Consider the following 23,300-nt stretch of genomic DNA (forward strand, 5'->3'; position numbering starts at 1 on the left):
AAGGCATCCAAGTATATTAGCAGCACAGAATAGAAAGAGATAAAATATTCTAATTTATGAGATGTTGTGAACGGGCCATGGTGCATGACTTGTTCAACCATGCAGTTCAAGTGGACTGGTTGTTATCACCGAGTTGTAAACGTAGCTTCTGCTCTGTGATTTCACTGGCTCTGCAGGCGAGATGACTTCCAGATGGTCCGGGGAAAGTGTTTGCCTTAGGTTACTGCAGGCCAGCCTGCCTGTGCCTTTTTCAGCTCATGGAAAGATAGAGATACAGTGTGTTTGTGTGTGTGTGTGTGTGTGTGTGTGTGTGTGTGTGTGTGTGTATGTGTGAGTGCAAACATGGATCATGCAGTCCTACTTTTTTGTACACACACACACACACACACACACAGCACAGCACATACACAACAGCCAACCACCTCCTCAAGCACTCAGCTGGCTGCTTTTTGTCCATGACACTCCACTGCTGTCTCTGCAAGTGGTTGTCAAACCAGGGTCTGAGGACCACAAGGACACACAACATTCAACCCCACCCCTGCAAAAAAAAATAAAAAAATATTAAAATTATTACAAATAAAAAAAAATCTAAATAAAAGATTGGTCATGCATTCATTATCATAACTAAACTTGCCATTATTATTAAACTAAATACTAAATTACTATCAGTTCAGTGCAGTTCTGTGAGTGGTTTGTCCCAGTGGTGTTGCCATAACCCAGTAGAAGCTGCGAGTACCATCAGTGTCAAATCCTGTACAATCTCTCTGTTTCATTACTTTCAAATGTAATGTTAATGTTAAAAAGGGGGAAACTATAATGTAGTATGAGGCTAGGCATATCACTGTTGATTGTTTTTGCAAAGTCAAAATCGCACCCTGCCACCTCCAGTGCTGAGCACTGTTTACACTGTAAACAGTATACTTGTTTTCATCCAGATTTTAGGTGAATTTTCAGAAAAGGAGCAAAAGAAACTGAGAATTTATGCACCTTTCTGTCCATTGTTGTAATGTGACTATTAGGAGTTGGGTACACTGAGTTAAACAGCTGGTGGCCTAATTTCAAAGTCTCTGCAAAATGACATAACAAAAAGGGAGAAAAAAGAAGCACCTGCATATTTTGACTTTCGAACTTTTTAAAACACAAATTGAAAAATGCACATAAAAAAGCAAATGAATGGAAATACAGTTAGTGTTACAGCTGCAGTGAAGCGATAGAAACACAAACAGATTCAGACTCAGACTGCTGAATGTGGATTGTGTCCACTGTGCTGCATTTGGAAGAGATTTCATCACAGCCAACAGGGACAGGAGAAACAAGCATGAGCATGGAGGCATCGTTTTAAGACACACCTGAAAAAAATGTGAACCCATCCTTTAATTCATCTCTAACAGACTATGTGATGGCACATAATTCTTTGCGCCCTTGAATAAAAAGGGGTAGCTAGTCTCTCTGGAAAACCCTTGACGTGAAAAAGCTTCGTGAGCCACAGGCGCAGTCGAAAACACTTCGAGTTGACCTGACCCTGCGTTTTCCAACCTGTGTTAGGACACACAGATGCTGGCTTCTGCCCAGTCGCCGCCTCCTCCCCCTCAGCAGCGCTTCGGTCCCGCCCACCGCCACCTGGCTCTGCTGCGCACCGCCGACTGGAGGCAGAGTGCCGCTACTCCTCTTCCCCACGCCAACGGAGAAGCAGAAAACAAGGAGCTCTGTGACCGTGGGTTTGTGATTGAATTTGCCTGATATTTTAAAACCGACCGACACAATCTAAACCAACTCGACGTTTAAAGGATTTTGGAGGAAAGTGCTAAAGGCGAGCAGAAAATCAGAGTGCTCTGCGCGCTCTGCATCCTTCCTCTCCATCTCTATCTCATCTCTCCTCCTCTGTTTCTGCGCTCTTCTACAACACTCCCGGCTCTCCCATCCTGAATATCCTGTGTGACTGTTCACTTATTGCAAGCCGTGAGCTGCCCTTCTTCTTCAGTCGGAGTTTGAACCACGTTTCCGAGCTGCTGGAAGTAAACCGCCAGAGCCCCTGAGAGCTGGCTGGACTCTGTAGTGTTCGTCCTCCCGAAACAAACGGATCATCGAGGGGAGTCTGCGCGGAGTCAAAAGGACTGGAAATTATTTAGCCCTTTCACATCAGCGTACCGCATGGTGGGAATTTCTGCCTCTTTTCAGTGTAAGTGGCTTCTCTCTTACTGTAGTGATTTTATTTTCCCAATTAATTCTCGGTTTGGAGTGTTTTGTGACCTTAAATAGACACACGTGTGCCAAATTAAAAAAAAAAAGCTAATTTATTGACCAATTGTAGAATTTGACATATATTTGTGCTTTGTTTCGTGCATTTTAATATAAAGTGAGCGGAAGCGAAGAATCTGCAGAATAATAGATATGAAGAGATTTGTAATGGAAAAAAAAATCGCACCCCGTGCATTTAGCCAATAATTACATTGTTACTTGAGGTATTTATTTTTGCTTTACTTTTGTTTGCTGACAAGATAAATCCAGTGCACAAGCGAAAAATGCGTGTCTGTGCTGCGTGTGCGCAATAGTGTTTGTTATGGTTACAAGCACATTTCATTCTGGTGAGAGCTACAGACTGTGCAGGGAAAACTGGGCTTTGTTTTAATGAATCTTCTGCCATTAAAGAAACTGAAGTTGAAGATCGGCTACCCAAATGACACAAACTCACTCAAAATGAAGAACATTTAAATATCATACCAAAGCCATCACTGTGTCTGAAGCATTGTGCCGTATGACCACAGGGCTAATTGATTCATTTTTGTGTTACCGGGAGAATAATTAACTTTCCATAAATTACGGGCTCAGTTTGTTTAAGTAGTGACACCAAGTTGCAGCTGTCCCTGTCTCCATAAAAAGCAGATATTATTTCACGAGCTTGAACCCAGGATGTGGACTTGTTTTCGGGCAACAGGCAACTCAGGTTCAGGTTGGTGACCGCCTTTCAGTCTGACAAGAAGTCTTTCTGGAAGTAAAGTAGCCCTCACATCGACTTATTACCCTCAGAAAGCATGAGCACTCACTTAGTTTAACAGTTTTACACCGAGACGAGCCACTCCTCAACACCACAGAGATAACACGGTGCCACGGAGTGCACTGAGCAGGTTTCTAAATCAAAAACTCAATTAATACGAGGCGGGGTCCTCTCTTAGGATAAACAGGATATTCTTGAGCCTGTTGACAAATGTTCACTAGTTTCTAAAATACGAATTTATAGTCAGTTTTGTCAGGAAATCAGGAAATTGCGATTGTTCATGTCTGTAATTTTGATGAAAAGGCTTTCTTTCTTGTTTTGTTTCTTCGGATGCAGCGACTCTGCCATCCGTCTGTGTTTTGTGCAGAGCCTCCCCTCTGCCTCTCCTCTTTCTCTCTCTCCTCCTCCTCCTCCTTCTTTTAGGAAGACTTTGCATTTCGGAGTTTGCCTCCGTAGCTCTGTCACAACTGTCAAACGCATCTTCTCAAATCCATGTGAAGTTTCCATCTCCACCCGCTGAGACTTTATCTCCATCACATACACGAAAAGTGTATCCTTTCTTCCTTCCTTTTTTTTTTTTTTTTTTTGTTTTTTTTTTTTTTTGAGCGGCTTGGGGTTGAAATTAAAGGGTTCGGACTATATTTTACTCCAGTGGGAACCTTTTCCCCCGACTGGGAAGAGAGCAGACATGCGGGTTTGGGAGGGAGGCTGCTGGGTCACAACCTGCTGTCGATGCCTGACTGTTCTCACGGCTCGGATTAGAGAGGGAGGAAAATATCTCCTGGAAACCCACAGGGCTTTGGACATTTTTTACGCATGCCAAATTGTCCCATGCGAAGCTTTGTAGGCACCCAAGAGGGTGAATGTTAACTCCACTCAAAAGCGTGACCTGCTACAGATGTAGTCTTTGTTAAATATAGGGTAAAAAAAAACATTCAGCCCATATCAAGAAGAAAACAAAGTGTTTTGGTATTCTAAAATTAGGAAATCCGTTCTTCCATGAGGCTAAGGTATTTTTGTTGTGCTGTCATGATGTATGTGTAGCATATGTGCATGGTTATTTCAAGTGATCCAAATGGAGATTCAGGATTTGTTGTCAGTTTTCATTAACATTACTCTTTTCTACTGTGGTCATCACATTTGACTTGGTTACCTTTGCTGTCGTTTATTGTGTCATCAGGTATTTGTTTTGTTTTGGTTTGGTTTTTTTTTATTCTTGAACCACTGGGACTTCAATTAAAGTAGTGACTTGACTGAAAAGACCATTACCAGGAGTATGTGTGTTTACAGAGATAAAGAGAGAGAGTGAGAGAAAGAGGGAGAGAAGGAGTAAATGAAAGGTAAACAAAGCTGGCAATGAGGGGAGAGTAAATGATAAGTGCTGTTTGCAGGTTATCATTGTGTTTGTGTGTGCATGTGGTTCCACGTGTGTGTTTCTATTTGGGCATGTGTGTGTGTAGCTGCAACCACGCACACGCTCGTGCACACTGTATAAACAGGCTTGTATTAACGTTAGCTGCTAACTCTCTGCGGTCCAGGCTCTGCAGCATCAGCTAGCACTTCCAGGGGCCATCTGCCCAGCCACCAGCCTGCCTCACACCTGTTCTCCTCCCTCCCTCCCTCCCTCCCTCCCTCCGCTTCCCAGCTCTCAGGCTATGGGGTCAAATGCATCAGACCGCTGCTCATAGACACAGACCTGGCCTTGCAAAAATGATGGCAACCATTTTATTCTTGCCTTGACGTTACGCACACACACACGCACACACATGCACACACACACACATGCACACACACACATTGGTACGCTGGATACTGGTTGGCAGGTTGAGAAGGAGGTGCTGAAAAAGGACTGTGTGTATGTCGTGTACAGTGACACAATGTGGCTTGCAGATGACAGACACACACACACACACACACGCACGCACATCCACATTTTTGCTTGATTATTTGAAATTTTCCTTCTGTGGTTTCTGATGCTAACCTCAGATAATATCTTTCTAGTGGTTTATATTGTATCCAACCACATCTTTTAGATCACAACTTCAAACAATGAATTACTGTGACTTCAAAGAAAAAAAAAAGCACAGATTTCTCCTTTAGAATCACACTGAGTCTCCAGTGCTGTGATGCAATTACAAAGTACTTCTTCAACGTGTGACACACAAATGTTTGAATGCAGTTTAGGTTTGCTGTAGGGTGAAGAAGTGATGACGACTCAACACACTAAATCCATCAGTTACTCATGATGTGTATCAGCTGCAAGGCTCTACTTTCTCATAGCTGCACATCGATGCAAACGTTCTCTCAGCAAAAGGTTTGGTGTTAGACGATGGAGCAGGAACACAGCAGGACTCGTGTTATTTCATCAACTGAGCATATTTAAGGGTGCCGAAGGCATAAAATGATCAGTCAGATCATCTATCGCATGTTGGCAAATTGACTTTCTCATTTCATATTCTTCATATTCTAGTATTTAGAACACAAACTATTTTCTTATTGGACTGGCTACACTGCAGGCTATAGATGCTGTATGTTCTCAAAGTTGGACAGTTTCTGTTTTTTGTAATAAGTAAGTCAGTTTTTACAAGAAGTGAACTGCAACGTCCTCGAGTTGAGTTCTGTGTGGACCTTTTTGTTGCTATCTCGTTCAAGGAAAAATTAACAGACAAATTTATTAATTTTAAAACACAGAAATCTTAGTAACTGTTAATTACATAAATGTGCATAAAGACAGAGGTGGCAGTGTTTTGAAATAGGTACAGGTTGCATTTGAAGTCATGACATCAGGGGAGAAATGTCAGCATTACAACCGGATACTAAAACCACTGTTCGGAGCACTCCTTCAAGATGTATAGTTTATTCAGAGCTGTTTCTTACCAAGTCCCAGAGTGAATTATAGATGGAATCATGGTGTGATTGTGTGTGTGTGTGTGTGTGTGTGTGTGTGTGTGTGTGTGCGCGCGCAGGCACCTACAGACATACACACATGCCTTTGTAGATCGATAGGCCCATTGATGGTTATCAGCGAGAGGGCAGTTCTCTTCACTGCTTATTGAATTTCATCACCCATGAAAGAGCAGCAGTGGTATAAAAGGAGCTGCATGAATGTATGTGGGTCTTCGCATTTGTGTGTAAGGTTGTTTGTGTGTGTGTGTGTGTGCTTGTTTGGCACGCACAAAAGCAAGAGGTCTTTGTTTTATTATTTATTGGCCTTTACATGGGCTTATTTAATGTCAAAGTCAACAGTGAACACCACAAACTGATTTTATTGGCCTTGTTCATGTTTTTACTCCAGATAACATGAGACTTAGAGGGTGAGGGAAGAAGAGGCCAAGAGGGCAGATCCTGACTATTCATCAAGTTTCATAGATGCTGTTAATTCTTCATAGGTTTTTACACTTCAAGCCATTTAGGAAGCAAATGGGGAAATTATATTTGTAATAGATCAGTTCCTGAACATGAATAGATCCTACTACATCTTCCCTTTCTTAACTGCTGAAGACGTAAAGCTGTAGGAGTGTCGTCAGAGAAAGGCGGCTGGGAAATGTAGTTTTTCAGTTGCTTGATTGGATGACTCATTGTATCTACATTATAGTCTAAAACACACTGACTGACATGTGCAGGACAACTAAACACACACACACACACTGCTCTCTCAGTCCCCTGTATATAGACTGGGATTGAGCTGCTAATTAACTTCACTTTCTCAAACTGTATCGCACACAGGCAGACTGCCACACACACACACACACACACACACACACACACACACACACACACACACATAGAATCTCTCTCTTAGGCTCCTCTCATGATGCCTTTCCCCTTGCTCTCTCGCTCTCTGTCTCTCTCTTTCTCTGTGTGTTTATTTTCCTGCCTCCATCTGGAGTCGGCTGATATTGTAATCGCCCTAATGCACATTGCCCCCCCCCCCCAAACACACACACACACACACATACAATGTGCCATCCTGACAAGCCCCTTTTCTTATTCCAAAAGATAAGCCACTGGATGTGATTCTGTGACTGTGTGTGTGACTTTAAGTGCACATGCAGGTGTCTATACAGTCTGTCTGTTGAATACAAAAGGACACACACACAAAAGTGTGTGTCCTCTCCCTGCACTCTGCCAAAGGTAACAGTATTGAATAGGCACTTCTTAGTGATGTGGCGCAGCGATAATGTGGCAGAGTGAAGATGTTACCCTGTATCACTCACCTCCTCAATATTCACCTGTCATCCAGTTTACGTTTTAAAATTAGAAAGTGGAAGGGAAAGAAATGATAGAGGAAATGTGTGTTTGTGGTTATAAACATTTAATATGCTTTATTTTTTTTTTTATGTCTTTTGTTGAAGTTTGCAATGAAAAGGAAATGTGTGTATGTGTGTGGACACGTGGAACTGTCATCTCTTATAGCTTTTGTTTGGTGATTCGGGAGATGTTTGGGATTTTGATAGGTGGGAGTGTGCCCACACACATACACACACACACTCACACTCACACAAATGCCGAGAACACGCAGACAGGTTTGATTGATGGCAAGTATGAGCTGTGAAACTGTGCGATTAGGAGCCTTTTTTCTCCCTTGTTCACGAGGGGACGATTGTTGAGAAATGGACAAGCTTGCTTCACTACCAGTCCATAAAACCTGACCATAAAAGTCGTTTTTTTATTGTGTGTGTGTGTGTGTGCTGGGGGGGTGGGGGGGCACAGACAGGCGGATCTTAAAACAAACAAACAGGCAGACTGAAAAATCAGACAAATTGACAAAGAAAGACAAAGAAAGAGGAACCAGGCAAGAGTGAGGATGGGGAGAAACCTTACCTCAGCCCCCGTCATGCTTTAGCGATTTTAATTACTGAAACCGAGGTTGTTTCCTCCATAAAAATTTGACATTGTTAACATTAACCTGCATGAGTAAATAATTCTCTTTCTGCCCTTTTTTAGGACAAAATTTATGATCACTATCTCCACTTATCAATCTGGATACAACCAGTGTTTGATTTACAGCTCGGTTCTCTCTCATTAATTTTGATGTATGGATTTGGATGGTACACTTCATGAAAAGGGCAGCCATTGGAGTGGAGCCCCAGCTAGCCTGGTAAAAAGAAGTATAATTAAGATCAGCAGACAGGGAGAGAGAGAAAGAGAGAAGCGTGGATCAATAGATGCAGACAGTGGGCCCTCTGTTTTTTTCCCCTCCGAGTATTGACGTGTTCAGTCAATTACAGCCAGAGAAAGAAGAAGAGACGGAGGGGAGATATGGAGGATGTGTGCTCAAATCTGTGCTTTTGTAGATGGGAGTCTGTGTCTGTTCACATGTCGTGAATGCCTACACCCATATGTGCGTAAGTACATGAGTGTATACGTGAGTTGGTGCAAACAGCTGACACACATCTGCTTTTAAGATTTGCCTCTTTCAGTATTCACAATAAAATATGGTGTGTTGTTTTAAGACTTCCAGTCCCTCCAAGCCTTTTGTGTACCATCAGCAGACACAACTAAATCATTGTTTCCTCTCTTTGCTGGTTAAAATCACACCACTGCAGCCAGATAATGAGGCCCTTTTCTTTTGTGGTTGAATTTGACTTGCATGATGGGTATTGTAGGAAGAGAGGGCTTCCAGCTGTTGTCTGTTAGTGTCACAGACAAACAGGGAGATGGTACAATGGGACGATGGCCACTCGCTCCATTTGATTGTCTTGTTGTCAAACCGACAGCAGGTGCCCCAAATGATAAACGCAGAGTGTCAATTATTTTGAGGAAGGGCCATTTTAGAAATTGGTTCAAAAGGAAAAAGGGAGAGTGGCAAAGGAGACAGTGGGGGTAACATAAAGAAATGGAAGTCGCTTGTCCATTTTCCCAAAATGGGACCAAGTAAAAGCCTCATTTTGTTTAACTTCTAGTGAATCCTGTCACCAGCATTTTGCTCCCCGCACATCCCCATCCAACCTTCAATAGCCTGAATTGTTGCTAGCCACCCCACTAAGTGTTTGTATACTCACAGTCGATACAGTCTTCATCGAGAACAAAATAACAGTCCATTTTATCTCAGCAAAAATGATATTTGATGGCATTTCCACCTTCAAAAAAGAAGATTATGCTCAGAATAATCACACTCAGTGGTTTGTTTTTTGAAAAAAAATGAAAATGGTGGTTAAGTAAAAAAGGTACCATGGGGGGCAGAGTAGGGTGGGGTAGCTCTGTATCGATGAATTGAGATCTCCTCAGATGTCTATGTCTATGTGACAGGAAACCTTAAAATTTGAGGTGAAGGATTGATGAAAGGGAAGGATAAAATGAAAAGAAATACAATGTATCTGTCTATCTATATATGTATGTATCTATCGATGCATCTATCAATCCATCTAAGTACAGCTATATGCCTTTGTGCCATCATGTCATATGATATACATTCATGACCCCAGCTGCTCTTATGGATTTGCAATTGACAGCCCTCTCATCAAAAAAATCTGCATCTGTTCCTCCCCTCTGTCGTACTCTCACCATATGGACAAGTCATCCTCAGCTGCACGTTTCATAGTAACATAGATGATGTGTCTCCATGGTAACCAAACTCCACTTTTAGAAATATGATATGAATTATGTTTTTCGCCCCTTGTGTGCAAGATGTGTACACACACTGGTGTCTGTATTGCAATGTACTTTGACATTTATAGTGTTTCATATCGAGTTAGCCGGCGTCATGGTGGACATGTGAAGACTTGATACTGTGGGGCTCTCTGAAGTTTTATGGCTCCTACAGTGTACAGGCGTGTTTGTCTACTCTCCATGATAAAGCCATTTGTAGAAGAATCTGAGTTTTTTCCAGGGTTTAAACAACTCCAGATTGCAGCGAAACTCTTTAGTCTTGGTAACACTGAGAGAAGGCACAGAGCACAGGAGGGAGAAGGGCTCTCATGGCGCAATAAAAATCCAGGAGAGAGCATAAATCCATCTCCCCTTGTAAGGTCCGAAATTTTTTTGCAGATGTTTCAAGATGTTTGGCCCAACCGATGGTAATTTCTTGCCCATCTGTCTTCTCTCCTCCCCCTATGTCTCTTTATCAACATCTGGTTTTTGGTGCAGTAGGGAAACAAGTATCCTTTATAAGCCAAGGGTTCCCAGTTCCCCTTCTGCTTGTGCTATTAACTTAGCCTCCACTACTACTCTCTCTCTCTGTGCACACATATTCACATATGCTAACCATTAGAAAGTCATACCATTCAGAAAATGTAATAACTTTTTGTTAGAGGGGGAGATAAAGTATTTTGGCATTTTTTGTTCTCTCTTCACTTTTTCCATAACTGCAAAGAATTTGGGGCTCTGGTTTTTATGCCTCCCCTGTGAGAGGACAAATTACTGCCCAGTTGTTAGTTTGAGGATGCTTTAGTGAGAGGAAAGCCCCTTGCCCTGTAGCATTTGAGTAGGACCCTTGGGTCTCTGTCTGCACCTCTACTATTCATTTAGGAGTGAAGAGCATAAAGCTGCTACTTGGTGTGATAGAGTCAGAGGTATATTGCATCAGTTCCTTTGCAGGAAGGACACATGTTTATTTGAGAACAAATATACAGCCTTTTGTTGCACCCTTTAGCAGCATAGCAAAACTCGGATCTTAATTTGCTATTTCCTCTTTGGCAGTATTAAATTGTCCACATAATAATTCACAGCTGCGCAGGTATCTCGCATTGTGGCGCAGCTGCAGCTTTATGTTTGTGAATTTAACCATCTCACGCACACACACTGAGCTAACACACATCTACAAACAGACACATAGGTGTTTGCCCACCAAATCGCTCTGTCACATGTTTATAGACAGTCAGAAGTTGAATATACGCTCTCTCATTCTATGACAGACCTGTGTCCTACTTTTTGTCTTTGGTTAAGGCTATATGCACAAAATGCAGGTCAGACAACTAAACTAAAAGTTAGGCAACTAAAAGAAATCTGGTTATTGTTAGAATAAGGTTTTCCTTGTGGTCAAGCGGCAAAATACCGTGAGCAAAATATTTGGAAACATGCTTCAGTTCTTAAGTCATACCACACGCACTGGCTCTGTGTTTGGATATAACAAGTCTCTGGTTTTGCCACTTTGCTCAAGGCATCGAGACACAATTACAGAAACACATGTACCCACACACGACAGATGCCCCCAGCTGCCAAAGACACTAATGCATTAGTCGTGCATTGCCCCGGGCTTACGACTGGTAGGATAATAACATTACTAAGTCACCAGCTGAATCAGGGGTGGAGGACAAACACACACTTGTTCAAGTTCAAATGATCTCATGTTTGTTTGCCATTAAAATATAAAAGGGATGTCCTTTATAGTTTCACTCCCCACCACTCATTTACCTGTTTTTGTCTTTATCTGAAATGTTTGAATATATCAGTAATTTAAGTGGCTTTAACACAATAAGCATGCTCTACTTGTGTTTGCAATTGCTTAAATAATTCCTTGCAGGTAATCATGCTTAGGTGACAAGCGAGCACTGTGTTTGCTGCTTCAGTGTCTTAGGTATTGAGTGTGTGTATGTGCATAGGTGTATGTTGGGGGTGGGTGGTGTCTTTGTGGGGAATTGATTGCAAAGGTTTAAACTGTGATTGCAAAAAGGGTTGGGAAGCAGAGAGTAAGGACTGGTGAGAAAAAAAAGAAAATGGGGACGAGGTCAGAGGTGTATTAGGGAGACAAGATAGGAAGGAGATGAACCTTTCAAAATAAGATATTCATCATGCAGAGGGTGCATAATTCTTGTGGACTAAACAGCTCTATCTTCTGAAGAGTCTTAAAGTAACAGCCAAAATTGCATTCTTGTGTTTTGGAATAAAAAGTCGGGTTATTAGGCAGGGTGAGTGAGGTCTGTGTGTGTTTGGGACTGTGACGTAAGGCTGTTTGCCTGTGCCAGTTGGAGAACAAGACCTTGAAAACAGAGAAAGTGGGAAACAGAGAGAAAGAGGAAAGTGGGATGCATTTGTGAGTGACTCTAAACCTCTGGAGACTGATGCCAGTAGCCACAGAGTCAAAGCAACAGAGGGGGATGGAGGTAGTGACAGACAGCCCTGTATGAGATGTTTGAACAACATTTATGTGTTTCCAAATTGCTAAGCTCGGATACAAGCTTCAGCTTTCAGACCTTTAATGTGTTTTTGAGATTCTCTGTCTCTCTTTTAGACAGGCATTAATGTTAAACTGCTTCTATGCTGGAAGCTTTTCAGCATCTGGAGATAAATAACATGAAATCAGTCAACCTGTATTTAACTAGTTGGTGTCAAGGAGTTTTAAGTACGCACAAGTCTTAACCACAGCTACATGCGAGCCGCAGTATACACTATATATAGTCACTCTACTATAATAGAAAATTATAGTGCAACTGAGGATTAAGAGGTTGGGGAAAATGCTGTATCCATGTGGAAGAAAGCCTGTAAAATGTGACACAGCCTTCAGCTAAAAGAACTTCTTGCTTTTCAGTTTTTCAGATGATTGCTAGTGTGAGGTGCCTTATTTCATGAAGATGGATAGAGAGACTTACAGTTGTTTTTTTTTTTTGTTTTTTTTATGCGAGCTAAAACAAAACAGCTCCTGTGTGCACACTGCAAGGGGAGCAATTTTAAATGTGCTGTTCTCTTCTCATTTGAAACGTGGCAGAGTTTTCATTCACACCCTGCAAATTAAATCAGAATCTGGAATGTCAATGTGACAGCATCAGAAAATTAAATCTGTGGAATTCACAGAACTGAATCTTACAGAAGTGACAGTACTTTAAATCTCAACATAATACACAAGTAATGGCTTCACCACATGCACGTTTGTGAGCACAGATGGATGGACACAAGTACATATACACATTCATACACACACTCTGACATCCTTCCATACACAGAAAACCATCAGTTTTTATACTGCTGAGTGGCTTTGATTTAGGAAAGGTTGTACTATCTCTCTTTTTAGTGTCTGAGAGCAGCAGTAATGGGGCACTTGTGCCAGACGAAGAGACAAGGACATTGTGTTTTATTTTACCAGCCAGACACCTGGCCAATCTGGTTCAGAGCAAGACAGATGAAGAACATCAGAGAAAATAGATTCCATACTTAGGTTAGAGTTGGGGTTAGGGTTAAACCTAACCCTAAAACTTATTGGTCACTGTAATCATTACTGGCAATAAAGTAGCCCCTTCTTAGCCACACTGCATTGTGAGAAAAAGGGTAGAAAATCCTTGTTCTGTGCAAAAATACATTTCTTGATTCTGCAGTGTGAATAAGACGAAGATCTTTTTTCTTTTCTTCCTCTCTGCTGTCTGCCATCGTCTCCTTTCTCTCTCTGTCATTCTAGAAATGACAGCAGCCTAAAAAGTGCTAAAAATGGCACTTAACACTCACCTATCTTTGCACTGTGTGTATATTTGTATGTGCATACGTATGCATGTGGGAGAGCACATCTGTTCCACTTGTTGTCATGGAAACAGTGTGCACTGTGTGTATGTGTTTCACAGAAGACCCCCCAAAAGAAGCAGGGAGCAGGTCTGGTCAGGAGGACAAGGACCACATGCAGACCTCTTTTCCGCTCCTTTCTTCCACTCATTAATGTTTGTCTCAATCATTCAGAAGCCAGTGTGGTCAGGTTTGACTCACTATTTGACAGTGTGTGAAGAACAGTCAGCTTACCCAGGGCATAAACCAGGACAGGGGGTCAGACCCAGGGCCATCGGTCCCCCCACCACATCCCTACCCCCCCCTTCCCTTCTCTATGAACTGTCCTCCTTCCGCCTTCCATCTCACAATTGCTGCTCCAACTTTAATTACCTGAAAACTAGCAAAAACATCCTGGCAGTACGACATGTGTGTGTGTGTATGTGTGTGTTGCATTGAGTGTAAGTATGCACATGTTTTTGCATGGGAACGAGACATTTATCTGAACAGTGCAATACTATCTGTCACACACACACACATACACACACATTAGCACTGTCCCCCTCACACACACATCCTGACCCGGACCAGCCAACCATCCCCACCCTTCTCTCCCTTGCTCCCAGGGTTCCAATCCCCCCCCCCCCCCTCCGATTCCTTCTGGTTCCCTTTCTGGTTCCTGACTAGCAGGGCTATCTCTGGACGACCGGCGGTTCCTCTCATTCTGCAGGCCCATTGTGTGGTGACTTGGGCTGGGCCCTGGGTCCCGGGGGCCGGGAGGGGAGCCAGGAATGGCCTGGTTCCTGTTGCTGTACTAGTTAAAGGAACTGTGGCACCATTTCCATTAGTGTATCATGCATGCTGTGAAACTGATTTTAGGGATATTTTTGTGAAAGCATTTACATGCGTGTAAGTTGTTTTCCTCCTTTTCTAGAGAACTGTGGCTTTGGTACAGAGAATCGGATAGTTTAATTGTATGCTTTGGGCATGAAAATAACTTAACACAATTTGTCCCACAGCTGCTGCTGGACAAATCTGTGATTTACATGTAGAAAACACAGCTCAAAAATGAAAGGTTTTGTCAGGTTCACTATGTAGCAAGAAAGAGATGTACAGGGAATACTGACAGACTCATTAACATATAAATCTAGCAAAGACTGACGTTTTTAATGGTATTAACTGGATAATATCACTGCCATTGATCATTAACAAGTAGCAGTGATTCTTTTTGGATCATTTGGTACCTTATAGCTCATCACTGACTTAATGAGCAGCCAAGCAGCAATTCCCATCCTCAGTGAAGAAAATGATACTCAAATCTTCTGGAGCCTCAGGAATAACGCGAGGTACAGCAAAGTGCCCTCATTTACTTTGTCACTGAGTTGACAGTCTGGTGAAAACACAATACAATCTAGTACCAACATATCTGTTTCAAACGTCTGCACGGTGTCCTGAGGAACGCACACATCATTTATCGCGCACATACACACACCACCACCGTTGTACCTTGCGGCAGCACTCATTATGAGCTCAGTCCACTCTGTGCCTTGTGAGTTTCTCCTTTTGAGATTTCTCGCTCTCTGTGGTGTGTTGCATGGAGTGCTACACTAGCTTGTGCACTCAGTTAATTATGACTGCCAAGCCAGGCTGTCACAGTGATTCACTACAGAAAGGGAGAGAGAGGAAAAGGGGAAGGAGAGAGTTGGCAGGTGTACAGATGTATCGTTAGCGCCACCTAGTGATGCAGAGAGAGGAGAATAGCGACTGCTACTCAAGAAAGACTTGAAGTAGAGTTTATTTTGACAAACTGTATGTCATTCTGTTTATATTGCTGCACATTTTCTTTCCACTTTTCCTTTTTGTTTCAACTACCTCTATTATTTTCAAATACGTCCTCTCTTCTCTCCATCTCCCATCTTACACCTCAGTCTTTCAACACCCTGGCGTTCTCTTTTCTCGCCTGCTTGCTCTTTATTTTTTCTCCCTGTCGCCACTTCTCTCGCCGATGTCAGTTGTGCTGTCTCGTGTAATGTTGCGACAAATCAAGTGGCCCATTCATCTTGTGTCATCTGTGTTACTGAGAGCTGGAAACGTGCGCTCTGTCCTCTCCTCTGTCTCCACTGACAGCCGCCTCCCCACTTTATCATCACCGAGCAGATCAGATCGGAACTGGGCCAAGTAACTCAGTGGTGGATAAATGGAAGGTGGCTGTGGGTGAGCATTTATAGGACTGGCATAGGTTACCCAAGCTGAAATGAAATGGGTTAATGTCCGATTGTGATCATATGGTTTATTTGCCACAGATCCTTGAGGCACAGCGAGAGGTGCATTGAAATTTCAGCCCCCTACACTGTGGGTGAAAATGGTTATTAGATATATTGGAAAGTTCACTGTTTTAGTGCTCTACAAATCAAAGTCTGTGCAAGTCATCAGATCATGTGTCAGTAATTTGCAGCTATTTTGTGCATTCAGATAGGAAAACAAAAATGGTGCCTGCATAACCATTAACAACTCTTACAGCAGTTAAGCGAGTATTTTGGTGGTGAGCATCTGAGACTGGAAGAATTCAACAACCAGTCCGCCCACTCTCTCTTTCTCTGTCTCTCTCTCTCTCTCTCTCTCTCTCACACACACACACACACACACACACACACACACACACACACATGCACCCACAGCAAAAAAGTCATTTGTTCTACCTCATTAGCATGTATTGTGGCGAGCGGGCGTAACACACTGAAAGGTGAAATGGGTCCGCCATGAATAGCACACCAGTCGGCAGAGGAGAGGAGAGGAAAAGGAGGGGGGAGGGAGGAGAGTGTCCAGATGGTTGGGGACCTGCCGCACACACAGGGAGACTCTCGCTCGCTTTTTTACTCCGCTGATTGCACCATTTCGACTACACTCGCTTTCACTAGCTCGCCTTCTGCAGCTCCCTTTTTTTTGCTCTTCCATCTACACACACACACACACACAAAGGCCAAGCCCATACGTAACCTCCCTTTTCCAGAGTTGTTGTTCACATGCAGCCGTCCTACACACACACACACACACACACACACACACACACACATATACTCTCACAGCAATATGTGACCAGGAGGCAGAGTGCAGTTGACTGCAGCCCAGTGGAGCATCTGTTGTGGCCCATTGCACTTCTACACAAACTGGTCTCCTTCTTTCTTCCTCACTTCCTTCATGTGTTTTTCAACCTCCTCTTCCTTCCTCTTCATCCATCCTTCTACCATCCACCTTTACTTTTGGCCTTCCTTCTATAGGCATCTCCTTCAAGCCCTGCTTTTCTCTTTTTTTCCCTCTTTTAATGTGTTCACAGGAGGGATACTTGGTTGTTAATATACCCTTAAATAATGATGACTGGAGTTTGTTGGATACAGTAACTGTCCACCGTAATGTCTGACACATTTTGGACAGATTTCACAAAGCGTTCTTCTCCAGCTTGATGAGTGGGGTCTGACTCTGTTTGATATGCAGTATTGAGACTCTGTTTCTGGTGAGTTACATCAGATTGCACTAAAGCTGAGGCCATCTCTGGTCGATCCTTTGACTACGGAAGAAAAGAGAGGGAGTCACAGAGAGGAAGAGTACTGGCATTTGCCCTGATGTTCCCTTTCCTTTTCTCTCAGTATTGTGTAGCTCTGCCAGAATATCTGTTCATTTATCTTCCCATCTGTGTGTCTGTATATCAGTCTGCCAGTCTGTCACTGACACTCTCTTCCTCCCTCCTTTATTCTCTCTCCTCATCCCTCCCTCCGCCTTTTCCTCCATACTTTTGCCTTTTTTCCCATGTCTCTCTCAGACTATGTTTTCCCTGAGTGCCTGGTGGAGAATCACTAATGGTCTCCACTGGGGTGTAAACTGTGTGGGGGTCTATGTGTTCTGTAGGCTGTGCACACACAGATACCCCACACATCAATTTTAGACAGCACACAAGCAGGGGTTAGTGGGCAAAGAAGACAGAAAATGGAATAGGGGGAAGGAGGCATACATGTCTGGGTGTGCGGTGATGTGGTGTGCTGCTGTGTCAGTCCAAACACAACCCTGTATTTACATCCTTTTGCATCTCCACGCTTTTTGCATATTGCTAGCTTCCTCTTTTGTCGCACACACATCATTCTGTGCCATTAAACCTACACAAGTCAAGTGGCCGAAGGTGGTCTCGTGGGACTTCAGTGTGTGTGTGCATTTGAGAGAGCGAGAGAGAACATTTTGGTTGTGTGTCTCAGTCCATCGCCCCCACTATTCAAGTCCACCTCATTGACTCATCATTGAGTGGGCCCTCCAAAGCTCTATTGAGTTTATCAAGTCTTCCACAAAAAAGTCACTCCCTTCCTTTCTTATTGAAGCCCCCCCCCCCCCCCCCCCCTCAACATCTCAACTCACACACACATTGGCTGATACACACAGGATGGCTCTGTCCCGCACAAAACAGCCTCGCCGCTCCATTGAAATCTCCTTAGCAAAACGTTTTCTCCTCATCAGCATTGTGTGGCCATTCAGTTTGTTAATGCGCCTGTATGAAGACAGGCTTTATTTGCCTGTTTTAAATTTAAGCACATATATTAACCCATACATTGAGGATGACTCTTTAATAGCCTAAATAGGAGGTGAAGGGCAAGGGGTGGTGGTGGATGAGGTGTGTATGTGTGTGTGTGCGGGTGTGAAGGGGGGGGGGGGTCTATGTTTTGGATGCAGCAAGCTTACTTAAAACCAGTGTTGCAGCTTCTTGACAGGTTGACTTGTTTAATACTTGAATAAAGTAAGCCCTTGATACTCATTTATGGGCACGCTCACACAGAGTGTAATTTAACTCAGCACGGCTCATCCATTTTGTACAATGGAAATGTGGTATTTGTGATGCAAGTCCCTCAAATGTATTTGTCCCTTTTTAAGAAAAGTGTTCAAATGGCAGGGAATGCCATTATAACAAACAGGTAAAATTATAGCCATTATGAAAACATAGACCAATGCAAACAATCATCACTATTTGGACGCCGAGTTTTGCTCAGATTTTGTTGCTGTCAGTTGGATTATGTGTTTTGGCAAGCCTCTCACTAAAGTATTTGTTTGGCTGCCTACGTCTGTTGCTGTTATTACATGTTTTTGTTGCGGATGAGATGGTGAAAGTGGGACTGACTCCAGGCAATCTGGGACAGAGGAGTGAGAACAAATTATTTGAAAAGAGGTTTTAGCATCCTGCTTTGCTGTGCTTCCACACATAAGAAAAAATGATTATATTGGTGAGCCAATAAATCCTTATTAGGTAAAAAAGCTTGCGCTGCACCAACTGATCATGTAGTTTGACTGACATTGGCTGGAGCTGGTTAGCATGGCAGGCCTTTCTGGCACCAGTGCTGAAAATAATCAATAGCAGATCTCTGATTACAATAACTGGAAGGTGGGATATAAAGTTAAACTCCCAAATGCTGTTTATTGAATAAATCCAATCTATTGTATCACTGCCTGCTTATGAAAGGAAATATGAGCTTAAAGAGAAAGATTACGTATATGTGAATGTGAGTAATTTTCGGGGGGCCACAAGTCTCAAGAGAGATGGTGGAGCTATTGCTGTTATTTATGGGCATGCACACACACACACACACACACACACACACACACATTTTCACTCTCATCTGTCTCTATCTTGTCTCTCTGTGTGTCTTATTATATTGCTTTATCCCTCTCCTCCATTACTGGCATTTTAAGCAGCTCACTAGGGAGCATGAGGCTTGTTGGCAATAATGTTAAGATGCTTTGTCTCCCATCCTCACTGTTGTGGGCACACACAAACACACACACACACATGAAGGTACATATAGTTAAAGAGGTTCAGGGGGATTTTGGTGCCTTTTTTGTCTTCTACCTTCCTGAGACACACTGCACAGGGTTGTGTGAATGTGTGTGCTGTATGGGTGTGCATGTGTGCAGATGCCTGCAAGCTGACAGGGAGTGAAAGCCCAGACATATGTTAATCAGATGTTGCGATGATGGCAGAGCAGAAGGAGAGAGCGAGAGAGAGAGAGAGGGAGCACTGGAGGGAGGAATGAGGGGGTGAAAAGAAACGAAAGGGCTTTTAAAAGACTGAATGTCAGAGGCAAAGGGAATAAGGAGCTGTGGTGGAAGACGAGGAGAGGGCTGTGGTGGGGAGAACTGAGGAGGGGAATAGAGAAAATGACAGGAAGTGGTGCAGTGATTCATTTTCTAACTGCAGGAACCACTGCCGAGAATCGATCCAATCCATTAGTTTAACTGAATGGACCTACGATATAAGTTTGAGGTCACTAAACAAAAATGATAAATGTTTCCTGTTGTACTGGACAGATTATCCCAAAGCAGTGTGATTTTTCTTTTCTATTTCAGATTTTAGTATGACTTCAGTACGCCACATTTTGTATCATGTAAATTAAACTAATATAATGTAGTGCCTCATATCCAATATTAAACCAGCTATAGTCATTTTTTTTTTCTTTTTTAATTTTTTGGGGGCTTTTTGCCTTTTATTCATGTGGAACAGCTGAAGATATGACAGGAAAGGGGGGCAGAGAGAGGGGATGGCATGCAGCAAATGAGCCACAGCTCTACTGCATCTACTGTATTTTGTGTGCATGACGATTGCATGTATTTTTCATAATATCAGTATAAATTGATAATTGTGTATTGAAACAACTGAAGGTAGTCCAAAGGCACAAAAGTAAGTGGCTCAAGAAACAGATCAAACAAAGAGAAATAATTAGAAAGAAGGGAAAAAGAGAGCCGGAAAGACGAGAGATGTGGGGCATTTCTTCTCAAGAGATTTCAGAGGGGGGCAGAAAAGCAGCAGACGGCTGCTCCAAATGGATTTTCCTTGTTTGTAATGAGGCTGCTTCTTCTGCTGCTGCCAGAGCATGTGGTTTTTTTTTCTTTTTTTGGATGGAGAAAAGAATGGAGACTTGTATGGAGGTAGAGGAGGATGAGTGGTGAAAATGAGTGGAAGTGGTAAAGAGAGAGCAAGATGCTGTTGCCAGAAGGAGGAGGGGGAGGAAAGGATAGATGGTGGGAGAAACAATCAGTTATTGCAGGTAGTGGTGGCCAGTGAGAGGAAAAGAAATAAATGGAGCGAGGAATAGGAAGAGAGGGGAGATTTGTGATTGAAAATATGAGAGCTATTGTATTCCAGTGGTATTCCAAAACTCAAGCTGTTAAACTGTGATGTAGGGATACAAATATTAAGATAAATGGAACAGCATCTGGGGAAGTAACATTTTTTTTCAATGCTATGTTCAGCAAATGAGGCAAATCACAAGAGAGAACAAATAAAGGACATGGGCTATATGTTCAGTGCTTTTGTCTGTCCTTGGCCTTCGTTTCAAACGGTGGTTCAGAGGGTTAAATGAGAATCATATGAGAGAGGGCTTCACCCAAGGCAAAACTCTGGTAAAGACAGTGACCTGTTTTTGCTTTTCTTTGATGTGAATTCCACCGTTCTGAACTCATATTACCTTCCCACCTCTCTTGTCTTGCTCCTTTTCATTTTCTCCACTCCTCTATTCTCCACTCTTTTTCTTTCCTCTCACAGGAACTGCTGCTGTCACTCCATTTTGTTGTCTCCCTGGTGGTTTTTTGCTCTTTTGTTCTCATTTTCACTCAGTCTTCTCTGAAGAGGAACACTGTGTAATATGACTGAAATGGGAGGATTTTTTTTCTTTTCTTGTCACTACCTTGCAGTTACTCCCTTTGTTCCACTATTTTTCATCTTTCTCTCTGGTTTTCATAGGTCCTGTGTGGTGTATTCGGTGTGATAATCTGACATTGACTTTTACATATGTGTGTCAAAGCCTGTATTAACTGCATACATGTTTATTGCAGTATGGGTAAAGCACTTCAGGATACTGCTTATGGTCTCTCATCTCCTCTGTACATCTATTAGGGGGAGTCAGAAACTACAGAAAAGGGGAAAGAGGGTTTAGAAGAGATCCTCTATGGACTCTGTCTGTCTTGTTCAATTCCAGGTAGCCTGAAAAAGACCTGTCAAGCAATGACACATCTTAATCTTATATGCCATGATATAAAAAAAAAGTGCATGTAAAGTGTCAATACACAGGTGCTCATGACATAACACAGGAATCTGTGGCTTGGAAATCATGCACATAAGATGAGACATGATGAGAGAATGTGAGGAAGGGAGGAGAGGGACTGAGAGTTTATGAAAGCAAAAACAAGGGCAGAGAACGAAGCAGAGGGAGAAGTCAGAGGCAGCGCACAGATGGCGAGCTGTCAGCGGCCGGCTGTGTGTGTGTCTTTGTGTGTGTGTGTGTGTGTGTGTGTGTGTGTGCGTGCAGTGCTCATACCATGCATATGTGCTCAGGCTGCATGTATGTGGAGTGCATCCCTGTCCTTGCTTTCTTGCGTGCATCCATCCGTGTGTGTGTGTGTGCCTGTGCCCTCTGAGCTGAGGAGAGGTACTGTATGTGCGCAGAGCTGTTCTTCCCAGATGGCACTGGCAAACAGACACTGCAAGGCTGGCAGAGTTGGCACAACTACCCAGTGCACAGTTGGCACCGCCAACCACCATGCGCTCCCCTATGTACCGGGGTGAGGGTACCTGCTGCCAGCCGCCTAAGCTTATTGGCTGACTGGCAGGCTGTCTACCAACTGACTTAGCTGTTAAAGTTTCTCTGTTTGATCCCAAGAGAGCACCCTCTCACCCTAAATGGATGTGAAACCTAATGCTTTCAAGGATTTGTTGTTCAGAAGCAGCACGTTGTGAATCAGTCAAATGCAGCTGCATCTAATGACAAAACACAGAGTCAAAGCGTGAAGCAACATCAGATTGCCTGTCACATGGATTCTCATCACACCTTGAGTGCTGCAGCGGTTTCAACTGTACACAGCTGCATTGTAATTATATTCTGTTGATGCCATTGTTCCAGCAAGAGCTTTCATGTCTTAATTTTGTTGTCAAATCATTAAACAGTGATGTGTCTTAACACACTCCTATGATCATGCTGATCCATAGGCCTCGGCTGGCAAGCTGCCAGCACTGGAGGCTTTCCAACTGAACGCCTTGATGTTTTCTTTCTGTGTGCTGAGAAAACAAGCAGTTACATACAAGGCTGAATAGCTGCTGAGGATAAAGCAGCGTATTAGAGTGTGTTTGTGTGTGGACATGTGTGAGGCACATGCACAGGAATGCCCATGTCCCTGTGTGGGTTTTAGTGTCGTTTAAGTAGTGGTAGTAGTAGTAGTGTGTGTGTGTGTGTGTGTGGGGAGTGTAGACTTCATACTTCTCATGCCTTAAACAGGAAGCATAAACTAAGCACAGATGTGCATGTGTGTGTTTGTGTATGTATCTGCAATCCTTTGCTGTGTGTACACAGTGTGTGTGTGTGTGTGTGTGAGAGAGAGAGAGAGAGAGAGAGAGAGAGAGTCTATAAGTGTGTGTGCCTCTAAGGAAGCAGCTGTGCAAGCGGCAGCGTGTGCCAGGTTGGGAACACTTAAGCAGAACCGAGACACTGTGTCTGTGTGTGTATTCATGTCCGCATGTGTGTCTCCGTTTTGGAGCATATGTGTGTGCATGTGTGTATGTGCATGTGTCTGTTGTCTTGTGTGTTTGTGTGTATGTGGGCATGAGGGGTTGAGGGAAGCGTGTGTGTGTGTATGGGGGTGGGTTGGGGAGGGGGATTTTGGCCACCCATCTGTGCTAGACTATTTCGCTACTGTTTCTGCAGGCACGCACACACACACGCACGCACACACAGACACACATACACATGCAGAGCACTGTGCCAGGCAAGCTGTTCACTAGCTGGCGCTGGCAACGCTCCAGAGAGAGTGGTGGCATCCATCTGTAGCACTGGAGAGCGGTTAGGCTGTGCGTCTGAGCCTGTGTATGTGTGTGACT

General features: G+C 43.2%; 1 protein-coding gene across 4 annotated transcripts in view; it reads left to right on the forward strand.

Moving 5' to 3' along the window:
• Positions 1–1,117: 1,117 nt before the first annotated feature.
• runx1t1 (RUNX1 partner transcriptional co-repressor 1) overlaps positions 1,118–23,300 on the forward strand; it is a 54,109-nt gene continuing 31,926 nt past the window's right edge. For 2 of the 4 annotated variants that reach the window (XM_046417603.1, XM_046417604.1), the window contains exon 1: positions 1,118–2,179. In XM_046417603.1, coding sequence (XP_046273559.1) covers positions 2,152–2,179 — 28 coding nt within the window. In that variant the 5' untranslated portion in view covers positions 1,118–2,151. The remainder of the gene's footprint in view (positions 2,180–23,300) is intronic. The other 2 variants (XM_046417605.1, XM_046417606.1) reach the window with 1 other exon arrangement.

This window comes from Scatophagus argus, chromosome 17 (genome assembly GCF_020382885.2).
Source record: "Scatophagus argus isolate fScaArg1 chromosome 17, fScaArg1.pri, whole genome shotgun sequence".
NCBI lineage: Eukaryota > Metazoa > Chordata > Actinopteri > Scatophagidae > Scatophagus > Scatophagus argus.